The sequence below is a fragment of the Labeo rohita genome, chromosome 7, assembly GCF_022985175.1.
Source record: "Labeo rohita strain BAU-BD-2019 chromosome 7, IGBB_LRoh.1.0, whole genome shotgun sequence".
In the NCBI taxonomy this organism is placed as follows: domain Eukaryota; kingdom Metazoa; phylum Chordata; class Actinopteri; order Cypriniformes; family Cyprinidae; genus Labeo; species Labeo rohita.
In genome coordinates, this window is record NC_066875.1 from 16,321,044 (window position 1) to 16,342,279 (window position 21,236).

Sequence of the window (21,236 nt, forward strand, 5' to 3'; positions counted from 1 at the left end):
GAGTGGTAGGCCTGAGGCTGGACAGGGTTTAATGGTCATGTTTTTTTTTGTTGTTGTTGTTTTTTTTCTGTATGCTTATGCTTCTGGGGGCACATACCTCCCATTTTCCAAAAAACACTCATTTGTTGGCCTTTACTTTGAATGTTGATTTGAACAGCGACAAAAGGCAGACTTCATCTACATAGTGAAAGGTTGGAAAGGGTTCCTCTCTCAGAGCACTGTGTGTATGTGTGTGGGAGAGTGCCTCATGATGGACGGCTTTAGTTCAGTCCTTGAGGGTGAAGCGACAAGGATTTATCTGTGTTGTGTCTGATAGGCGGCATGTGAAGCGGGCACTAATGTGGCATATTTATGGGGCAACTCTGTTCCATTATCATCTGTAGGGGAGGCCACGGGGCAGAATTTGCTCTTCTCTCAGTAAACACCAACTCTGAGCAAAGAGAGAGAGAGAGGGCTTGCCCTACAACTGCTACAAATTCTAACATCAAGTCATGTTTTTTAAACCATTCTTAGTCAGATAGGATGTTTGCAGTTCCATTTTCAGACTTATGTTTTTCTTTAGTTTTATTTACGCAGTTATATCCCACTTTTCCACTTAAATGCTTGCTGCGTAGATGGTTTCAACATCAGTTGGTCCAGGCATATTGTAACTTTACCGTGAGACAGGCCGTCTTGACTTGCCGCAAAACTACACCCGCCAATGAGAACCCTTTGCCAAACGTTCCGTTAACCAGTGAGCAACATTGACAGAACATTCACAGAGTACTCCCTCTTGAATAAGTACCTACACGCACCTGTCACATCTGTGGCGCAAAGACGTCAATAAATCTCGCCACTAATGCATGCAGGAAATCTCGAGCTTGTCCAATATTAATGATAGCTTGCTTGGCTTTGCTGTACTGTACACCTCTTCCAGACACTCTAAGTGGAAAAAGCTTTCTCAGCTAATGGTACAGTAATACAGAATAAAGTCCTTTCAGTCTCCCACTTCTACCATACTTTGCTGAGGAAATTCTTTAAAATGCCCTATAACCAGCGGTGACCCAAAAAAATTATAGCAAATAATAGTAGCCCTCCCGAATGCAGTTGATGCAAAACGCTCTACAGCACCTAACTTGGCAATGGGAATTGAGAAGCCAGAAACAAGCTAGCAATTCGTATTTCATACGGAATTCGTACTAGAGGTCCATATTGTAATAAATCATATGAGTCCAAGTCTTCAACTTAAACTTAAACTTCCAAGTCATAAATGATCTTATAATTTCATTATTTCATATAAATGGTTGTAATTATTATAATTCTCAGAACACAGCACAGCCCCTTGTTTTCTGGGTCACGTTCGCTGTGATTCTTTTCTCCATGTTCCGTATCTTACTTTCATCAAGTCAGCATTTCCAGTTGTGAGAAGGTTTTCCTTTTCTTCACAAGCAGAGAAATTGTTATAATGATCACAAACTTGCACTCCAGCTCTATTAATATTTTATTTGCCTCGAAAGATCACACAGAGGAAAATAAAGCATCCTTACTTACAGTTTATGTGTTTGTGAAGCTGCGTTAGCAGCTCTGATGCACTTTCACATGAATCGTGAGCAATCTTGCGCAACCGTACATCTTGTTTTGTAAAAAGCTGCTCTTTTCATTTTGGCGATTTCTTGTTTTGCGCAGGGTCAAATCCTGCCACATCACATGGATTCTCACCAGCCCGTGTCATTTGACTCTGAAAAGACAGCCAAGTGATTCATCATCGGCGAGCGATGGAGTCACTTTTCATCATTCCTTTAATAATACTAATGCACTCGCACCCCCTCCAACAGAGTGTATGACAATACAAGCCCTTTATGCCATACAATAGATTAGCCAAGCCCTTGAGGGAGGAGAACAAATTAAGCAAGCGCCTTATCCTCCATTTCTTATGTAGCAAATATATATAATGAGCACGCTTAAGTGATGGAGAAAATTAAATGCTAATGTAGGGGAGAAGTTGAAAGAAATGATATGTTTTAGGCTTCCAGCTGTAGCTTTTTCACATTGTGCTTATTTGCATTCTCGAGAACCTCTTCTGATTGTTAGTCCGTTCTCGTTGCTGAAGTAATGCGGGAGGGAAAGTTCGAATGCTTCCTCTAGTTAATGGCTTTTAGTGTGTCTGTATTAGGTGGGAGATGATCCACCTATCGCAGGAGCTCCTTTGCGGTCCATTATGCCTTCATCTACAGCATAATGTTGATATCCAAATCCGCTAACCCTTTAAACGTGAAGGAAATGCGCAATTCTCCTCGTGAGCAAATGGAAAAAAGGCATGAAATGGAAGCCGGCGTTGTTACAGTGGAGACGCAACAGAAGGCAGAGAAGAAAGTGAGAAAAGAGTTTGTCATTCTGTGTGCGGCTCCTCGCCCACAGTGGCGTGGGGTCATGTTTAGACGCTAGCTTGGACATGGCTTTCAGTCAAGTGTGAGAGAGTTTAGCGAGAATGTTTTAGGGGTTGACCGAGATAGGCCTGTCCTAAATATACACTCTCCATGGCCCAGGGTGAATTATACACTGGCAGCTTGGGCTGTGTTGTAAATGTCAGTGAATGCGACAGACCAGGAGACAGCTAGAGCAGTCATGTATGAACACCATACACTCCACACAGCCCTACTGCGCCAACATTATGGTCGCATACGTACCGCTGCAAGGCTACTGGATTTTTCTTCCTAAAATGTAGTACATTAATGACCATAATTTCTGTACAAAATACCATAGTTACAAAAATGTGATGTTAAGGTGGCGTAAGGTCCCACTTTATATTAGGTGGCCTTAACTTCTATGTACTTACATCAAAATGTGTGTTCATATTGTATTGCAAAACACTTTTGCTGCTATTGAGGTGGGATACAGGTGGTTTGGTGGTATGGGTACTGTAGGTTATATATATAATAAAAATATAAAATAAAATAATAATTAAAAAAAAAGATTACTATAGTTGAACCATAGTAACCTATTGTTGCCATGGTAAATTTCTGTACTGTTTAACCTGTCTGAATGCTCACACTATTTCTACTGTACATTTCTTGTGCATCAAGCAGTACATTTTGATGCGACTTGTATGTAGCACTTGCGATATTTCCTCGGGTGTTTTAGCAGGAGCCGTGTGCCATGGCATGATTCTCTCTGTGTGCATACTTTTCCCCCCTGGTGGACCGTGTTGATCGTGCAATATTACAGCCAGGAGTAAGTCTTATTAAATTGCCTCACACATTACCAGCCTCTCTATGCAGCTCACTAGCTGCACATGGAATATGGAGGAAAATGTACTGCTTATTAGATTTTCAGGTGGTGCGTCAGCAATGTTAAAATCTATTGCTTTTTATAATGACAGCCTCACGCTACTATTAGAGCCATTTCGTGGGTACTATTTCATTTTTATTTTGTACCCCGTCCAACTTTAAAGTCCAATACCGCTATTGATAAAGAGCCAAATCATTCAGCTCATAATAAAAATAAAAGCAGCATTTCATTCTGATTAATGCGCTGCGCGTTCCTCGTGATATATGAGGGTGTAGTTTGAGGATGCTTTTAGGCAGAATACTTCATTTGAAAATTTTCATATAAAATCCTCTTCAATAACCAGTAATGCTGCTGTACAACAATTAATGCACATTATCTTACGCAATAAGCTGTGAATGCAGATGTTTATTGAGTTTAGTGCAATGCCTGGCATGTTTAACGCTCTCCTGCTAAAGTAAAGTCACTTTTCACAAGCTTAGCCTTTTGAACGCTGTGCCCTGCTGAATTCATCAAACGCTTTCTGCTGTTGTTTATTATGCCGGCATGACAAGTGATGCAGTGTGCCGGCCGGGAAACGGGACAGATTTCCATATGACCTTGCGTAATACAATTGCACGCGGGAGAACTTGTGGATAGTTTTATTGCTGAGAGATGATCGACTTTGTTGACTTTTTCTCCGAGATTTAAAAGACTATGACGGCTAAAAGTCAGATAGCTTAAATCAGCTAGCGTGCGTGCACGCATACGAACGAGAAGAAACAGATTGCGTTTCTGGAATAGGCTCCAGCTGTTAAGGTCTCCCTGGCGGCTTCTCATTGTGGAGGCACGGTGAACCTAAGTAAGAGATGAGCCGCCTTAAACCTTTATGCATTCTCTCCGAGCTCGCTGTTGCCTACTGTACGCCGTCTGTCAGCGCCGCGCTGTGATGTGCGCCTTTATCAGAGACAGCGCACAGGAAGATGAGCTTTTTCTCATCAGTTTTATCATCGTTAGGGTGTGTGAAGCCAGTGCTGTCGAGACAACCTGATGGCATGAAAGTTTGATGCAGAAAATATCCTGTAGGTGTTGAATTTTTAATGACATGACAGCAGACGGAATTATCAGCGCCCCCTCCGCTAACCCTCTTGCAACGCTCACAGCCAGTAAACCCCTCCAGCTCCTCATCTACACGGAAAAGATGTTTTCTCCTCGCTGCTAATGTTCTCTTTTTGTCTCTCTCAGCATCTGCACTTTCCTTAATGCTACGCTATAAAGAAACAATTTTAAGGAAACATCTGACGTGTTTGTCCACTGGAGCATGAGGGCTCAAGCAAAAGGCTCGCTTGGCTTCCTGGAAAAAACAGGTTCAGCCTTCTTGGCATTCACAAACAATCCGAGTATTGGCTCTCAGTCCACCCGTAGCTGATTGATATTTAGAGATGTTTGTGGGACCAAAACTGTTTGAACTGCAGCGTTCATAACAGACTCATCAGCCCTTTGGATCAATAAGGATAAATATTTCCCACAGCCCTACTGCTTGAGAATCAGTGTTGCACTGCTAGGTGGGAATGGGCAAAAATCAATCCGCCTATAAGAGAAAGAGAGAGAGAGTAAGGTAGGAGAGAAGGGCAGAAACCTTCAAGCGTGTTACATATCCATTCCTAGGGGTGGATGGTCAAAATCTGGCCAAAAATGACCTTATGTCATGGTAGGAGTCATATTAGTCATCTTCTGTTACGGTAACATTATATATAGATATTTGTGCTGGAAATTCAGTCTGAAATATTACAACCATCCATTCATGTAGTAATATTATTATATTACTACTGACTTAACTATACTGATTTAAATTCTTTAAAATTTAAAAGGACTGTAAAATTTTAAAGACCTTTTTCCCTTTTTAATGGATTATAAATGAATGATAACATAATACATTATAAATATGATACATTTGAAGTAGCTGATGTACACTACAGTCTGGACACCTGTAAAGATTTGTCCACAAATAAGTTGAATTTTAAATTGATTCAACAGTAAACACTGTTTATACACCTTTGGGAAACCTGGCATGCTTCCATTATAATGAAGCACTGTAAAATATGGTAACCTGCACGATATTTCCTTAATTTTCCAGTAATAATATATATAAACATTCTTCAATTGGGATAAATTTATTTGAGAAGCAAAATTACTTCGTATAGTCTCGTTTTCTGAAAAATGTATCAAAATGAAATGAGTTTAAACTTAAAACAAGAAGAAAAAAAATCTGCTAGTGGGGAAAGAAAAATAAACATAATTCAAAAGGAAAACAAATCTACTTTTCTGACTTCACTGGTTCTCATTTTAGAATAAAGTCACTTAATTTAAATTTTTAGAAAACAAAATACCAGTTTACTGCGTCAAGCAGTATGGACAGTGTTACGTAATCAAGTTACGAAAATATCGGCAGTTACTCCCCGCCCCCAGCCCCCCCCATTTATTGATTAAAAAAAAAAATTAGTTTTCCTCAAAACTGTAATGCATTACTTTTAAAAGTAACTTTCCCCAACACTGATAATGGACTGGATTTATACAGCTAATAGCTAACTAGAAACATCTGACACCAGAAGCATTTGGCATCCATGTTAAATATGCCTGTGTTGGCTCTTATAGTGCATTGAAAATAACACAGTACGGCTGAATCTCTTCCGGTTGACATATTTCTATCACCTTATTTTCCCTTCAAAACAAGCATGCGTACATATTGCTGGACTGCCAGTTCATCCCAATTCAGACGTGTTTAAATAATCACAGCTTTAAATGGGAAGAGACTATTTGGTTTAGAAGACTTGAACCCGCATGCCAATAAAACCATCTTTATTGCTGCTGTGTTCTCTATCTCTCCATTTATTTTTGGTTGTGCGAGTGTGTGTGAGAGAGAAAGATTTAATTGAATCACTTTGCCAAGAGGAATCAGAGTCAAATGTGAGAAAACGATGTGGCAAGGTGCTTTGATCGCTCCAGACACGGAGGGATAAACCCCCTGTGCAAGTGCATTTAATAAAGTATGCTCATTTTTCTGATGAGCTTGGGTGTGAAAAGGCTAAAAAACTGTTTAATAATACACGCTGAGATTTTAAGCCGTTAGCTTAGCTAGTGTTAACAAGCTGGCCCACCCTTGAGCAGAGGGTTTCCAAATATATAATGGCAGGAATGAAAGATTAAATATATGGTGTAATGTGAACATACAGTGTTTTATCAAACCATTACACCCTGTCCACACCCGTAGATAATGTACAAACAGACACTGAGTTAACAGCATTAGCTCTTATTGTAAGCATATCTGCCATTACACACAACTTAAAGCCTCTACAGGCTCCACGCTAACATACTGTACACGCTCACACCAGGTGGCCGTACTGTGTGTGTGTGTTTAGTGTCATTCTCTCCTCCAGCAGTCCTCAGGTACAGTAAAGAGGCTATTGATATCTTAGTTCCAGCTCTGGAGAGTATAGCAGTGACAATGCACTGACACTGGCCTTGATTTAGCTCAAGCCACCTGTGGTACAGGCAAGAGACATACCATTGGGGCACATCTTCACGCTTACAGTCATTTCTGATAACACAGCACACCTGTAAGCACTCTATGCACCATCGCAAAGGAATATCAGCCAGGTGTGTGGGTCAGAAACACTGAGAAACTAAAATTTAATTTTAGAATTTAAGAATTTAATGAGGCTGCAGAAGATTTTCACTGTTAATTCAAGTTGTAGTTTCATTATGATATAATATGTTATAATATAATATAATATAATATAATATAATATAATATAATATAATATAATGTAATAATATAATATAATATAATAACTGTATTATATTGTTAGACAGCTCTGTGGAAAACTTGATTCTGATTGGTCAGTCACGAGCTGAACACTTGACATGACTTGTTTGACCTGAACAGTTAAACTGCCCGCTGTTCTTCAGAAAAATCCTTCAGGTCCCATAAATTCTTTGGTTTTCCAGCATTTTTGTGTATTTGAACCTTTTACAGCAATGACTTTATGATTTTGAGATCCGTCTTTTCACACTGAGGACAACTAAGGGATTCATATGCAACTATTACAGAAGGTTCAAAAGCTCACTGATGCTCCAGAAGGAAAAAAAAAAAAAAAAAAAAAAACATGCGGAGGGGGGTGAAAACTTTTGAACAGAATGGAGATGTGTACATTTTTCTTATTTTGCCTATATATATATATATATATATATATATATATATATTCATTTAGTACTGCCCTTCAAGAAGCTACAGAAGATAATTGTTTCCCAGAAGACGAAACAAGTTAAATTTACCCTGATCTTCAAATTCAACAAGTTTTCACCCCCTGGCTCTTAATGCGTTTTTTTTTTTTTCTTCTGGAGCATCAGTGAGCATTTGAACCTTCTGTAATAGTTGCATATGAGTCTCTCAGTTGTTCTCAGTGTGAAAAGATGGATCTCAGAATCATACAGTCACTGTTAGTAACGGTTCAAATACACAAAAATGCTGAAAAACCAAAGAATTTGTGGGTCCTGAAGGATTTTTTTCTGAAGAACAGCAGGCAGTTTAACTGTTCAGGACAAACAAGGGACTCATGAACAACTATCACTAAACAAAAAAAGACAGCTGTGGATTATCCAGGTAGCAACAGTATTAAGAATCAAGGGGATGTAAACATTTGAACTGTATTATTTTTATAAATTCAAGTATAATTTTCTCTTGTGGACTATATGTAAACATCTTTTATATGAAATATCTTATTCAGGTCAGCACTAAATAAAGAATAACATGCATTTTGTATGAACCCTCTTATTCTGGTAAAATAAATAAATGTTTAATGATTCTGTAAGGGGAATGTAAATTTGACCTCAACTGTATAATATAATATAATATAATATAATATAATATAATATAATATAATATAATATAATTTGTTTCTATAATTACATTGAGGATTAGTGGTTTTAGCCAACAAGTTTCTGATTTAAATGAAAATATGACTCATATTCACATTTAAAAGGTTTTTAAGATGACAAAATGACTGCTTAGAGGATGAAGGTGCTTAAAAGCACATGTTTTTTTGCATGCTGAATGTCACTGTTTAACATCATGGGACCACGTAAATGAATTTAAGCCTTTAGTCTGAGCGAAACCACTACTGCATTAAGCTATTTTGCTATTACTTTGAAGCTAAGTTAGTATACGGCTTTAATGTGGCACCTTTCTGGCTCCATCGAATTAAAGTGTGTCTTTGCACAAAGGGCTCTTCAAACAAGAGTGATGCTGAGAAATTTAAAGTTTTTTGGGTGCTAAATTGAGAGCATAAAATGGGCCGCGGTAATGCTTTAGCAATTATCTGTTCCCACGCTTCCCAGTATCCAGGCAAAAAGAATATGTTGTTCTTCGTATTGTCAGGGCCCATATGCGCATGTCCCCATTTTGTCTTTTTCGGATAATCACATTGTTAAAATCCTCGAAAATATGCCACGGAAGGTGCTCGCAGCCTGTGTGCCTTTGCCCAGTTCACTCATCCTTAATGAAAGCCTCACAAAACCAAAGCCCGACTATGGCTGAGAACTTTCTCCGAAAGTTCACTCGACTTTTGATGAGGTGCTAGACTGAGAAGCAAGAGGACGTCTCATCAAGTTCTCCCGGCTTAACCCCGCGGAAATATGAACCCCGCTCATTTTGCAAGTTTTCGCTCAATTTCAGCAGGCCTGAAGGGCCAAAACCCTCCAGTGTTTGAGATCTGGAGCAGCTAGCTAGACCCTCTCTACCTCCGGTTTACTTAATTAGCCTCTTACACCCCTTGGCATGCTGGGAATTAAACATGGTGACTCAATCTGGTACCTTTTCATAAGAAATATATGCAGGGTCCACGGCTCAGGCAAAGTGGTGTAGTGCGAGGCCAGTTAGGTCGACTAACAGAGGGGTAACGAGTCCATATCCGCAGGGACGGTGAGTTGTGCGCCGTTGATGAGATGAGATCGTACAACGTGTAACATGCGTGAGTGCAAGTATCCTGACAATATGACACCATTTCTCATCTGCTGGAAAACTGTGACTGTGTATAAATCGATTAGGAATAAGCCGGTGTAGCATTAAGTAAAGACATTTTGTTTTAAAGCAGCGCTCTTGAGTTATTTAATTCAAAAATGCAAGCGTATTCTGCATCCGTGTCAAATCACTGTGGAAACGATTGTTTGCCATCCACAGTTTGGAAAATCAGTCAACCTTTATTGTGTGCTTCAAACAATCCGGTTTCCTTCTTCCAGCCTCTCTGTCTTTCATTTCTCATTCTCTCTCTCCCTGTCCGCCGTCTATGTGTGTATGTGTACTGTATATATATATATATATATATATATATATGAGAGAGAGGGAGAGAGTTCTTCCATCCTCTGTTCCGTTCCCTCAGTGGTAAGTGGAGCAAAGCACAAACCAGTAGGTTTGTGGGATTTAATTGAAATTGTATTTTGACAAATACGCATTTAATGGTGTAAAATAGGCTATTGTGTGTGTGCGTCTGGGAACGTGCGATAAGGCACCCAGTTCTGAGCCAATGAGACGAAGTCTAAAGACCAACAGTGAGGGAAAAAATTACACACACACACACACTCACACACAGCCACAAACACACACGCATGTGAGATTTTAATCCCCGTCTGTCTCTTACTTTCTATATATCTGTCTCTCTTTTGGCACAGAGTCAATCCTAGCTCAAGCCCTACCATTTTCTAATATATATGTTACAGTTTTTCAATTTTTTACTGTCTGTCCACCTCCTGAATGCTTCCCACCCTATCACTCATACTCTTTGTCATGGAAATTGTGTAATATATGTGTCAGCGCTTGCAATGCGCTTGACCAGTGAAAAGTTTTCAAATAATGTGGGGGGAAAAAGGCATTTACTTTAGTTTCAGCTTTAGTTGCAGCCACACTGTTATTTTCAGATGCACAATGCGTAATTGTAGTTTTTTGGTCTGTGAAAATGTCTTCTGGTTTCCCAATTTAGAGAGCTAGACATGTCAGTGCTGTGATTGCGTATGCATATGAGCACACTCGCTCTTTTTTTATGACAGATAGATGAGAAGTCAGGAAAATGAGGGTCAGCGCCACATTTCCGAGACTCGTGATGCCTTCTGATGAGAGGGAGAGAGGGAACGGGAGATGCCGAGAGAGGGAGCCGCATTAGGTAATTGGCAGTGAGATAGTCGGCAGAATGAAATTATGCTAGTTAATCTCTGCTCAATTAATCATAGCTGGAGAGCTCTAACGGTAGACTAATTATTTCCCCAAGTGCTTTTAAGCACCATAAGGGGACACCTATACCTGACTAGTGAGAACACTAGTGAGAATTTGCAAGTTTGCTGAAATTTAGTGCATTGTCATAATTTTTTATGTTTTATGTGTGTGGGGTTGTGCATTATTATTATTATTATTATTATTATTATTATTATTATTATTATTATTATTGTTATTATTATTATTCAGTACTATTTATTTGTTTATTTATTTGTACATACTACCATTTAAACCACTTAAAAAGAAAGTCTGCCATTTATAATGTTTTTTGTTTGTTTGTTTGTTTGTTTGTTTTATCATACATAGCAGTAGGTGTAATTATGAAAGTCTGTAAAATAAAATAAAATAAAATAAAGGGAAAAACAAACAAACAAACAAAAAAACATATTTGAAATAAAGTCACATTGTCAGATATAAAATAACAATTTCTGAGATATAAAGTATCAATTATGGGAAATACAGTCACAATTAGGAGAAATTCTTATATTGATCTAATTGATCTTATTTTATCTTATTAATTAATATTGTATTAATTGATTCTATGCTATCCTATTCTTAATAATAATAATAATAATAATAATATTTTAAATAAATGCAGTTACAGAAACTAATGAGATGCAATACTGTAAGAGTACAGAGCTTTGATTATTATTAAATTGAATAACAAATATTTGAGATTTTGGTATTTTGGCTTGGCAAATGTGAACACAATGTGAGATGAAGCTGTGGTCTCTTCTAAAACTAGAGGAAACATTTACTTTTGCAAGACATGTACGATTCCTAGGCTTATAAGAGAAAAGTCTGAGAGGCAGGGGACTAAAACTGCTCCATTTTCTTTGTATTTAATCTCATTTCTGTCTCGGGAAAAACATTTGGAGATATTAAAGGGATCTCATTTGTGAGTTTTCTTTTATATGTGAATATAATATAATAATTCGGAGGTGACCTGGAGGGCTGAGTCTGATGTAGAGATAGAGAAAGAGACAGGAGTGCAAGAGAGGAAAATAAATACACACATCACTCCGCCGCACCTCATTGCACCATGTCTGACATGGTTCTTCTCCTGCTGTTGTGTTACTGTACACTCTGTTGTCCTGGCTCACTGATGCAGCACCGCTGAAAGCATATGCAGCGCAACGCTGAGGTTATTGAAGCAAACCAGGTCAACAGCGGCCTCACTCCTCCTGAAGCTCTACCGGCTCATTCTCGCCCATCACGTTAGCTCAGCTAAAACACTCGTGAGCTGACTGCTGCGTTACCTCGCCTAATGCTATTAGAGGGCGTTGTGCTGTCAGTTTACTGGGAATTTCCAAGGGAAAGCGCTAAAAAGTTACTTTTGCTAACTAAATTATTCCATTTGCCCATCAGCAACTATGCAGCTACTTTAGGTCGTATGACCCCAAAAAGTCTGGATTTCATAGTTGATCACATTAAATATGAAGATGTTCCTCTTATTTCTGACAGCCAGAAAGTTTTTAAATACTTTCAATGTATAAATAGCCTTGTTTTTCCAGAAATAGAAAACAATAGAAATATGTAAACATCTTTAAAGATATTTTAACCATCTTAGTATGAAGAACAATTTAATAATTTAAAGAATCTTTTTTCCAATGAAAAGGTTCCATGGATGATAAAGGTTCTCCACTGAACCATCAATGCCAACAAAGAACCTTTATTTTTAAGAGTAATTGTCCATATGGTTTTTGGGGGTCACTGTGTGTGTATAAAATTGAAGTCTGATGAATGATGTGATGGCTTGAGTCTTAGGTGTCCACATTGTGCAAAAAAAAATAGAGAAAGCGACAGAGAGAACATTAGATCAGCAGCCTAATGAGTCTACAAGGACAGTCCAGTGTTATTGAATCAAATGGATAGCACTAACTGGAAAGAAAAGAACAGCCACCCTCGTTTTTCTTTTCCCTCAATATTCCAGCCTTTTCAGTGGCGTCTGGTGAAAAGAACAACTATCTCTTGTTCAGACGCCTCCCAATGAAAATATGAAACTCGTGAAGCGTCTGTGGACAAAGACAACATAATGTGTTAAAGAGGGCTTTTTATCTCACTAAGAGAAAGAGTGTGATTCTGATTAGAGGCTGGTTTTAGATGCATTAAAAACAGACAGGGACATTCACATTGCTGTTGTTGCTAAGAAATGGAGGGATTGTGTCTCAATATATGTAATTCCCTACTACACGGTATCCAAAAAGCAATGTGTCAGCGGAATGTCATGATACAGTAGGCGAACAATACCAATATGATGTACTGCATCTGCTGAGATTGTGATGTGTGAAGCAAGTGGACACCTTGCTATCCCATAAGGCTACGGGGGCTGAGGAGCTGTCAGATTTGAAAAGTTGACAAAAAAGTGGGGAAATGTGAACTGCAGTGCTATTGATTAGAAGAAGGTTGTTCCTTGTGGATGAATTGTATTGGGTTGACAACACCCTGGTAAATTATTTTCACAGTTAGTAGACTACCATTTGGGCAGTGATGGGAATAATGGTGTTATACATAAACAGCATTATTTATTTATTTTTTTTTTTTTATAGTAACTTATAATCAAATGAATTACTGTTTCCCCTGTTACAATGCTGTTACCATTACTGACAATAAAATGTGGCGTTACTACACTGTAAAAAACAATTTGTTGAGTCAACTTAAAATAATTTGTTACCTGGCTGCCTTAAAAATGTAAGTTCAGTCAACTCCAAAAAACATTTATTTAACTTGAAATGTTAAGTTGTGTCTATGTTAAGTTGTGTCTAATGTTAAGTATCTAAGTGACAACTTAGATACTTGAATTGATTCAACTTAAAATTTTAAGGCAGTTGGGTTACTTACCTTACTTTTAAGTTTAACAGACACAAATATCTAAGTTGACTAAGCTTATTTGAGTTGCTTATATTGAGACTGAACTTAAAATTTTAAGGCAGCAGGGTAACAAATTATTTTAAGCTGACTCAACAAATTGTGTTTTTTGTTTTTTTACAATGTAAAATTTGTTATAAATGTATTTTTCAGTTCATCTTCATGTATGCGTAGCGTACCTGTACTTGGCGAACTGTAAACTCTAGTGTGAAGGCACACGACTAGCTGTCGCTTTGTCTTACACACACGCAAAGAAAGATACAGAGCAAGAGAGTCTTATATACCATGCAGAACTGACGTGCTACATGTAAGCGATATTCTTTGTTGTATTTTCCTGTCAAAATAACAGACAGCTTTGGGGAACTGCCGGTTTCTCCAGTAGTAGGTGGAACTAATATGCAAACGGACATCTCATTGGCTGGCGCTGACGTATTGTTGTCCCTGTTTTGATTTCAGCAAATCAGCAAACGCAGACAACGTGATTAATATTCATGAACCCAGCAGCTCATTTATCCTTAGTGCGTTTTATATTGTTATTAGTAGTAGAATTCTTATCAGTATTATTTTTTGTTTTTTTATATACTGTAAAAACAGTTTGAGTCAACTTAAAATAATTTGTTACCCTGCTTCCTTAAAATTTTGAGCTCAGTCAACTCAAAAAAGTTTAGTCAACTTGAAATGTTAAGTTGTACTAAGTGACACCTTAGATATTTGAGTTCATTCAAACTTAAAATTGTAAGGCAGCTGGGCAACAAGTCAACTCAAATATCTACATAAGTATAACTTAACATTTCAAGTTGACTAAACTTAAAATTTTAAGGCTGCATGGTAAGAAAATATTTTAAGTTGACTCAACAAATAGTTTATTTATTTATTTATTTTTTTTTATTTTTTTTTTTATAGTGTAGAAACACAAGCCTCTAAATCGATCTGACATATTTCTTTAAAATTATCATTTCTTTCCGGCTAATTTGTATAGGTTTGTATGCAAGTACTGGTACTTCTGATTGGGCTGAGGCTGGAATTTAATGCTAATTAATGCTAAATTATCAAAAATGCACTAGCTAATGGTGATTCTAGTGCCAAGGTGTCCATAGAGGGTTGATAATATTTACAATAATTTATTTAATTTAAAGGTGTCTCTTTCATTGTCCCACAGCAACATTAAAATGGTGTAGATTAGTGTAAAATGTTTTATAGTAATAATTAATTTTATTTAGTGTTCGTTTCATTCATTTAACATAAAAAGTAGCACAGTAGTTACTTTTCCTGGTAATTAGTTATTTTTATAATGATGTAACTCAGTTATTATTTGTGAGAAGTAACTAGTTACTATAACTAATTACTTTCTTAAAGTAACATGCCCATCACTGCATTTGGGGTTGGTAGATTTTAAATGAGGGTGAGTAAATGATGACAAAACAACTTCTGGGTGAGCTATCTGTTTGGCAGTGATTTTGTCATTTCATGCTGTATTTCACTCCCAGCGTGAACAGCAACATTACTTGACATTGACACTTCTTGTTATGCTTTGTTGAGGCACATGCCATTGTGTGTGTGAACACATGTGGCAGATGCTATTCTGTGAATTCTGTACATCTATTGGATAATCTTGTGGATTCTGCTGAGATTTTAGAGTGTCCGCTATGCTCATCTCTCTCTCACAGACACACACAGACTGGACAGAAGGGTCAGCAATTCTGGCTGGCAGTTATGTTTTGGCAGGGCCTCCCATCCGGAAAACAGAGAGCAAAAGAGCAGCCTGTAGTTCAGCAGGCCTCTGAGGGACGAGGCTTAACTTGCAGAAGATGAAAACACATGCGCACGCCGAGCGCCAAAAATATAGAAGGACGACTAATGCCTTCACGCGCAAGCACGATCACGCGTGCTAGAAAAGCTAGGCATTAAGCCTTAAACAGCGGGACAAAATACACACACACCCAAACACATAGATTACAAAATCCTCATATCCTTGTCAATTAGCTGAGCCTCTGGCCCACTTACAGCTTTCCAGAACCCTGCCACCAGCCTCACAACAGCAGAGCTCCAACTGCGCCAGGGAATCCACTTTTGTCCACACGTAATTAACTCACAGAATAGCTCTGAGAGCCATATCTTCCGTTCCCCCCCTCCCGCCGTTCCCCTGATCTCTCGTTTTCAAACCCTCCGTCGGAGAAGAGTGGATGTTTCTTTTGAGTTATTCAAAAGGACTGGCTGTGGAAAATGGCAGGCATTATACTCCGAGCCCCCGTCGGCAGAAAAGCCCACTATACGGAGTGACAGTTAGCGTGCCACGGAGCCGCATGCTTTTCCGGCTTCTCGGCAGCCCGGCGACATTCGCTCTGCCCTGGGCTAGAGGCCCGAGTATGGCCCCCTTTGTTTGCCATCTCCAAAGCCTCGCTTTTCAAGCTCAAAACTGAGTTTTAAAAGTGGATTGGGGTCAACTTTGAAGGCATGGGGGTTTTAGGGAGAATATGAAAGGAGGAAATACTTGTTTGGGTTTGCAGGCCCATGGACGTTTTGTTTCACTATTGTGAGTGATTTTGATTCATGATTCCAGTCCAACAGCGACACAGGCAGGTAAAGTTACAGCGGGATTCTGTGTCTCTCTCGCCTCCTCTGAGCCCACTGAGTTTTAACAGACCCCTTAAAGCATGCATTGAGTTTAATGGGGGGGGTATTGAGAATGAATGAGGGAAAGTCACACGAGACTGGATTAGTGCTGTCAAGCAATTAATCACGATTAATCGCATTAAAAATAAAAGTTTTTGTTTACACAATATATGTTTGTTTACTGTGTATATTTATTATGTATATATATAAACACACACATGCATGGATATATTTAAGAAAAATATGTTATGTTTATATTTTAAATATATTTATATATAAATTAATTATATGAAAAGAAATATATACACGTAAATATTTTCAAAATATATATTGTATGTGTGTGTATTTATACATACATAATACATACACACAGTTTATACACACATATATTATGTAAACAAAAACTTTTATTTTGGATGTGATTAATCACGATGAATTATTTGACAGAACTAGACTATATATGTTTGGCTGTGATTAGTTCATGTGATAAATCCCATCCTCACACCCATGACTACTTTGTTACGTCAAAATAAGACTTGAAATGGCATGAAAACGGTCTGTGGGAGTTTTCAGTGAGTTATCAGCTAAGTGAAATTTACATTTCAGTCTGTGACCAACAAAAAAGTTTTTTAATAGTTTAAAATGTATTTATTTATTAATTTTAAATTAAATAATTTAATTGTTTTCATAGTTAATGTAATTAAAAACATCTGTGTTTACTTCACATATCGCCTTGATCTTGGAATCAGTTGGGTAAAAATAACTGCAAATTAAATGTTTAAGAAAATTGATACAAGGTTGACAATTATTCATTTGATGATGCCCCTTGGTTTGATCTTTTTATCGAATTCAAAAACATTCAGACATTTCTGTTGCATCCATTCAAATATTTTAAAAAAAGAGAGGAGAGGGAGAGAAAGATGAATAAAAATGGATCAGCAGATTTCAGTCTGACTTATTCACTCCTGTAAGATGTTAATTTAAATGAAACAAGGTGGAGGCAGAGCCATTCCAGCAATGATTGAATTCATCTCAATGCATGTTTGACCTGTGTCTGCCCCCATCTAAATGCTCTGAATTATTGCTGCTTCAGAGTGCGTCTTTGAGTGACATCTTAAATGGTCTCCATCTTACCTCTATAATGAGCTGGAAGAGAGACAGAGATTGTGCAAATTACAATTACATGCTGTTATATTACATTAACTGCAGCCTAAAATCGGACAATGTTCTGTTCCATTTGCAATGAGATTATTGGACAAAACTGTTCTTAGAAGAGAACCTAAAATAGGAGCACAAACTAGAAAAAGACGGAATCCAGTTAAGACTAGGCCGAGTTGAGAGCGAAAAAAAGAGATGGCTTAAGAAGGGAAGAAAAAGAACATTAAACAGGAAACTATACTTAATATGCCAGCACTTGTAAGTTTCACTTGAATGCTTAAGCACACAAGCAGGATGGATAACAGACAAAATGATCTAATGTACAAAAAAATGCTCCATCTCTGACATTTCCAAAGCATCTTCCATGCTCAGGCTAAACCATAACCAGTTTTTCACTGTAGGCTTTCAATGACCATTTTATGAAATTTACGTGTGTAATGTAATGTAGAGTTACAGAGTTTAGTGCTGGAATACTAAAACAGCAGCGTAGCCTCCAGTAACAGGCTGCATGGCAGCGGTGTGCGAGGAGCGCTAATGAAGTACCGCTCTCACGCATGCTGCTTCTTTTGTTGTTTTTCACTGGAGGAAACAGTAGCTGAAGACAGCACAGTAAGCGATAGATGAAAAGCCAATGTACGGCCTTGAGGGGCGTGTGTGGTGTGAGAGCCAGGCACTGGAGTTGTGAAGCTGTGGAGATATGGTAGTGGTCTGAAAGACTGATTGGCATGAAATGTTCATCAGCTGAACACTAACAGTCGAAATTGGCTGGACTTGCAACTCTATGTGGACAGCATATAGACTGATGGAAAATGCTAGATGTTGAATCTGCTTAGTTTGATGGACGGTTACACTCAAGAAGAAAATGAACATTCTGTTATCAAACTTTTTTTTTTCTATTTTGACCAATCTTTTCTATTTAATAAAAGTGGAGCACTGGATAGCTTTTTATTCACTGAAATGCTGGTCTAGTTCTCCTAGGCATGTCAGAAAGAGAAAAAGCAATATCTGTTTGTAATTTTGTATCAGCTCTTTTTAATGAATCAACTGATCCAATTCACAGAACTTTGAATAATTTTTGTCAAAATGTTTATGATATTTCAGTGGTATTTTCTGTATTTGCTCAAAAGATTGAAAAGATTCAAAAACACCCAAAAATGAACACTCTGTCATTATTTACTTGTGTGGTTCTAAACCTGTATGACTTTTCCTCTTGTGGAACACAAAATGTGACCCTTTGAAGACTATTATGACCATTCCTTTCCATAGTGATGGGAATAACGGTGTTACTAACAGCGTTTTTTTTTTTTTTTTTTCAGTAACAAGTAATCAAACGAATTACTGTTTTCCCCGTTACAACACCGTTACTGTTACTGACAATAAAATGTGGCGTTACTATAATTTATTATAATATTATTATAATTTTATTTTTCAGTTCATCTGAATGGATGCGCAGCGTACCTGTATTTGACGAAGCATAAACTCTGGTGTGAAGGCGCACGACCAACTAGCCGTAGTTTGTCTCACATACATGCAAATAAAGATAAAGTTACAGAGCGAGAGAGTCTTATATACCATGCAGAATTGACGCGCTACATGTAAACAATATTCTTGCTGTATTTTCCAGTTCCTTTGGAATTCTTCAGCTTTTAAGAACTGCCGTTTCTCTGGTAATAGGTGGAGCTAAAATGCAAATAGCAATCTCATTGGCTGGCGCTCAGAGATGACCCTGTTTTGATTTCAGCAAATCAGTTCAAGTGAACGCAGACAGCGTGATTTATATTCATGAACCCAGCAGGTCATTAATCCTTAGTGCGTTTTATATTGTTATTAGTAGTAGAATTCGTAGTAGGTTTGTTATCTTATCAGTATTATTTTTACGTTTTCCCCCTTTTTTTTATAGAAACACTAAATTACAAACAATATCTTAAGCACCACCACCAGTCCTACGTTTAGTTAACATGACAAATATGAATTCATACATGGTTATTCTAATTTCTACATTTTGTAATTACTCACGTTTAGTGCTAAATGATCATAATGTCATATCATAATGCTTGACTGACTGATGTTAAGTGTACTTTCATTCAGATATTAAAAAAAAAAAACTGTGCCATTAAGCTTTAAATTTCATTCAACATATTTAATATTGGGGGCATCCAAGTTATTTGACATATTTGTGTTTTGGGTTTTTTTTTTTAAGTAAAACAATCATTACTTTCCCTCATAATTAGTTACTTTTATAATGAAGTAGCAAAGTTACTAACTCGTGAAAAGTAACTAGTAACTATAATTACTTTTTTAAAGCGACATGCCCAACACTGGTGAGTAACAGACCAAATTTAAGTCTTCTTTTACAAGACTACTGTTACGATCCTTTTTTTTTCCATAGTAAAAGAGCGACCAGCACATTATTCAGAATTTCTGTTCTTGTGTCTCATGAATGCTAAAATTTTGCAATTACATTAGATTTTCTTCCGCCCCCCCCTCGCTATTCCTTACAGAGACTTAACACAGTGTTTTAAAGGGATGAGCGTCTGATCATACACTGACGTTCTCTTGACAGTCGTGTATGTGACTAACCTGTTACATTTCTTAATGCCTCTTTGAACACATTACTTGTCATATAAGATTTATCCAGCCATTTTGTAATCCCTGTCTGAAGCATTAACATTGCGCCGGCATATCGACGTCCTGCAGATCGGAGCCTACACTCTCATCTTTGTTATTAGTGCTATTGAGGTACCGTCGCTTGACTGAGCGTTCATTGGTGCATGACAGAGCTTTGTGGGACGAACGTACATCCACACCTCTCCCTAGATACTGGGCAGCAATCCAGCCTTACGGTCTCATAAAAGCGCACAGGAAGCGGTGCTGAACTCTTTCTGTGGTCAGGTGCCACGATCGGACCCAACTAACCCTTACTTGCCCACAATGCAACCACACCACAGAAACCAGCACTAAAGTTAACAGGAGTGCTTCAGGCATTATGGTTTGGCCTTGAGGTCAGGAGGACATGTTTGGGGGTTCGCTTGAGGTCAGTGAGAGGTTGTAATTGGACAAGGATGCTAAATTGGTTTGGTTTGTGGCAACAGTTTTCTCAGAGTAGTCTGTTGTGATCAGGGACTGAAGAACGCCATTCATAGCACTCTGTCTTTTCGCAGCATTGATTTCCTGGATGGCTTAACAATAAAAAAAAAAAAAAGTTGTGGAACGACATGTTTGTAGCTCTTGTGTAGTTGTGTTTGTTTCTTTTCTTTCTCTCAATCTGTCAATGAATATCTTTGTATAATGCACCATGGAAGACATTTTTTTTTGCAAACATACCATGTAATCAATTGATTCTCAGATAACTGCAACACATTATGCTTCTTTTTTTTGTCTGATACCTATTTCTAAATTGATTAATCTTACATAACATTACACTGTGAAGAAACCAAACAGTGATTCTACCCTATTCTTTCTTTGCAGGAGAAAAAGAACATTAAAAGTAAGCCATGGTTAACCCAAATATTTTGCTCTTCAACAAAAGGCAGCATGCTTTCTTTTTTAGATTTGCACTCACCCTCTCTTGCTTGTGCCATACCTCACATTTGGTCATTAACCGACCATCTCTAACACTGCAGCTTTGTGCTTTGGCATCAAAGGTTAGGGATTTCAGCCTTTAGTGTTTGTGTGCACTTCAGCTTAGTGAACTTCATATTCAACCGCGTTTGTGCATAGACTTTTTGCGCATCTGATGGTTATCTGTTTGCTTGTCAAGTGTTTAAAAGTGTAAACAGAAAATATTTGTTCAGAATACATTCTGAATAGAAGAGATATGAGACGTTAAGGATACTCGTGGCTTTGTGGCTTTGAATCTAAAACGATCTCTTCTCCCAGCCTGGGAAAATAAGCAATCATTCAGATGCGTGACAGTTAGAGCCTTTAGAAAGCGCTACTATAATCCTTTTAACTTACATATATGTGTTAAAGATGTAACCCAATAGCATGCCACTTCACAGCAAATCCTCCAATATGTCGTCCATAGGTG

General features: G+C 37.8%; 1 protein-coding gene across 6 annotated transcripts in view; it reads left to right on the forward strand.

The window, feature by feature from the left end:
* Nucleotides 1-21,236, forward strand: part of pcdh7b (protocadherin 7b) — a 135,157-nt gene that overhangs the window by 109,402 nt on the left and 4,519 nt on the right. For 2 of the 6 annotated variants that reach the window (XM_051114702.1, XM_051114703.1), the window contains one exon: nt 20,675-20,693. The exons of 3 other annotated variants lie outside the window; for them this stretch is intronic. In XM_051114702.1, the coding sequence (XP_050970659.1) occupies nt 20,675-20,693 (19 nt within the window). Of the gene's footprint in view, nt 1-10,344; nt 10,368-20,674; nt 20,694-21,236 lie in introns of those variants that run through there. One more of the 6 variants, XM_051114704.1, reaches the window with a different exon arrangement.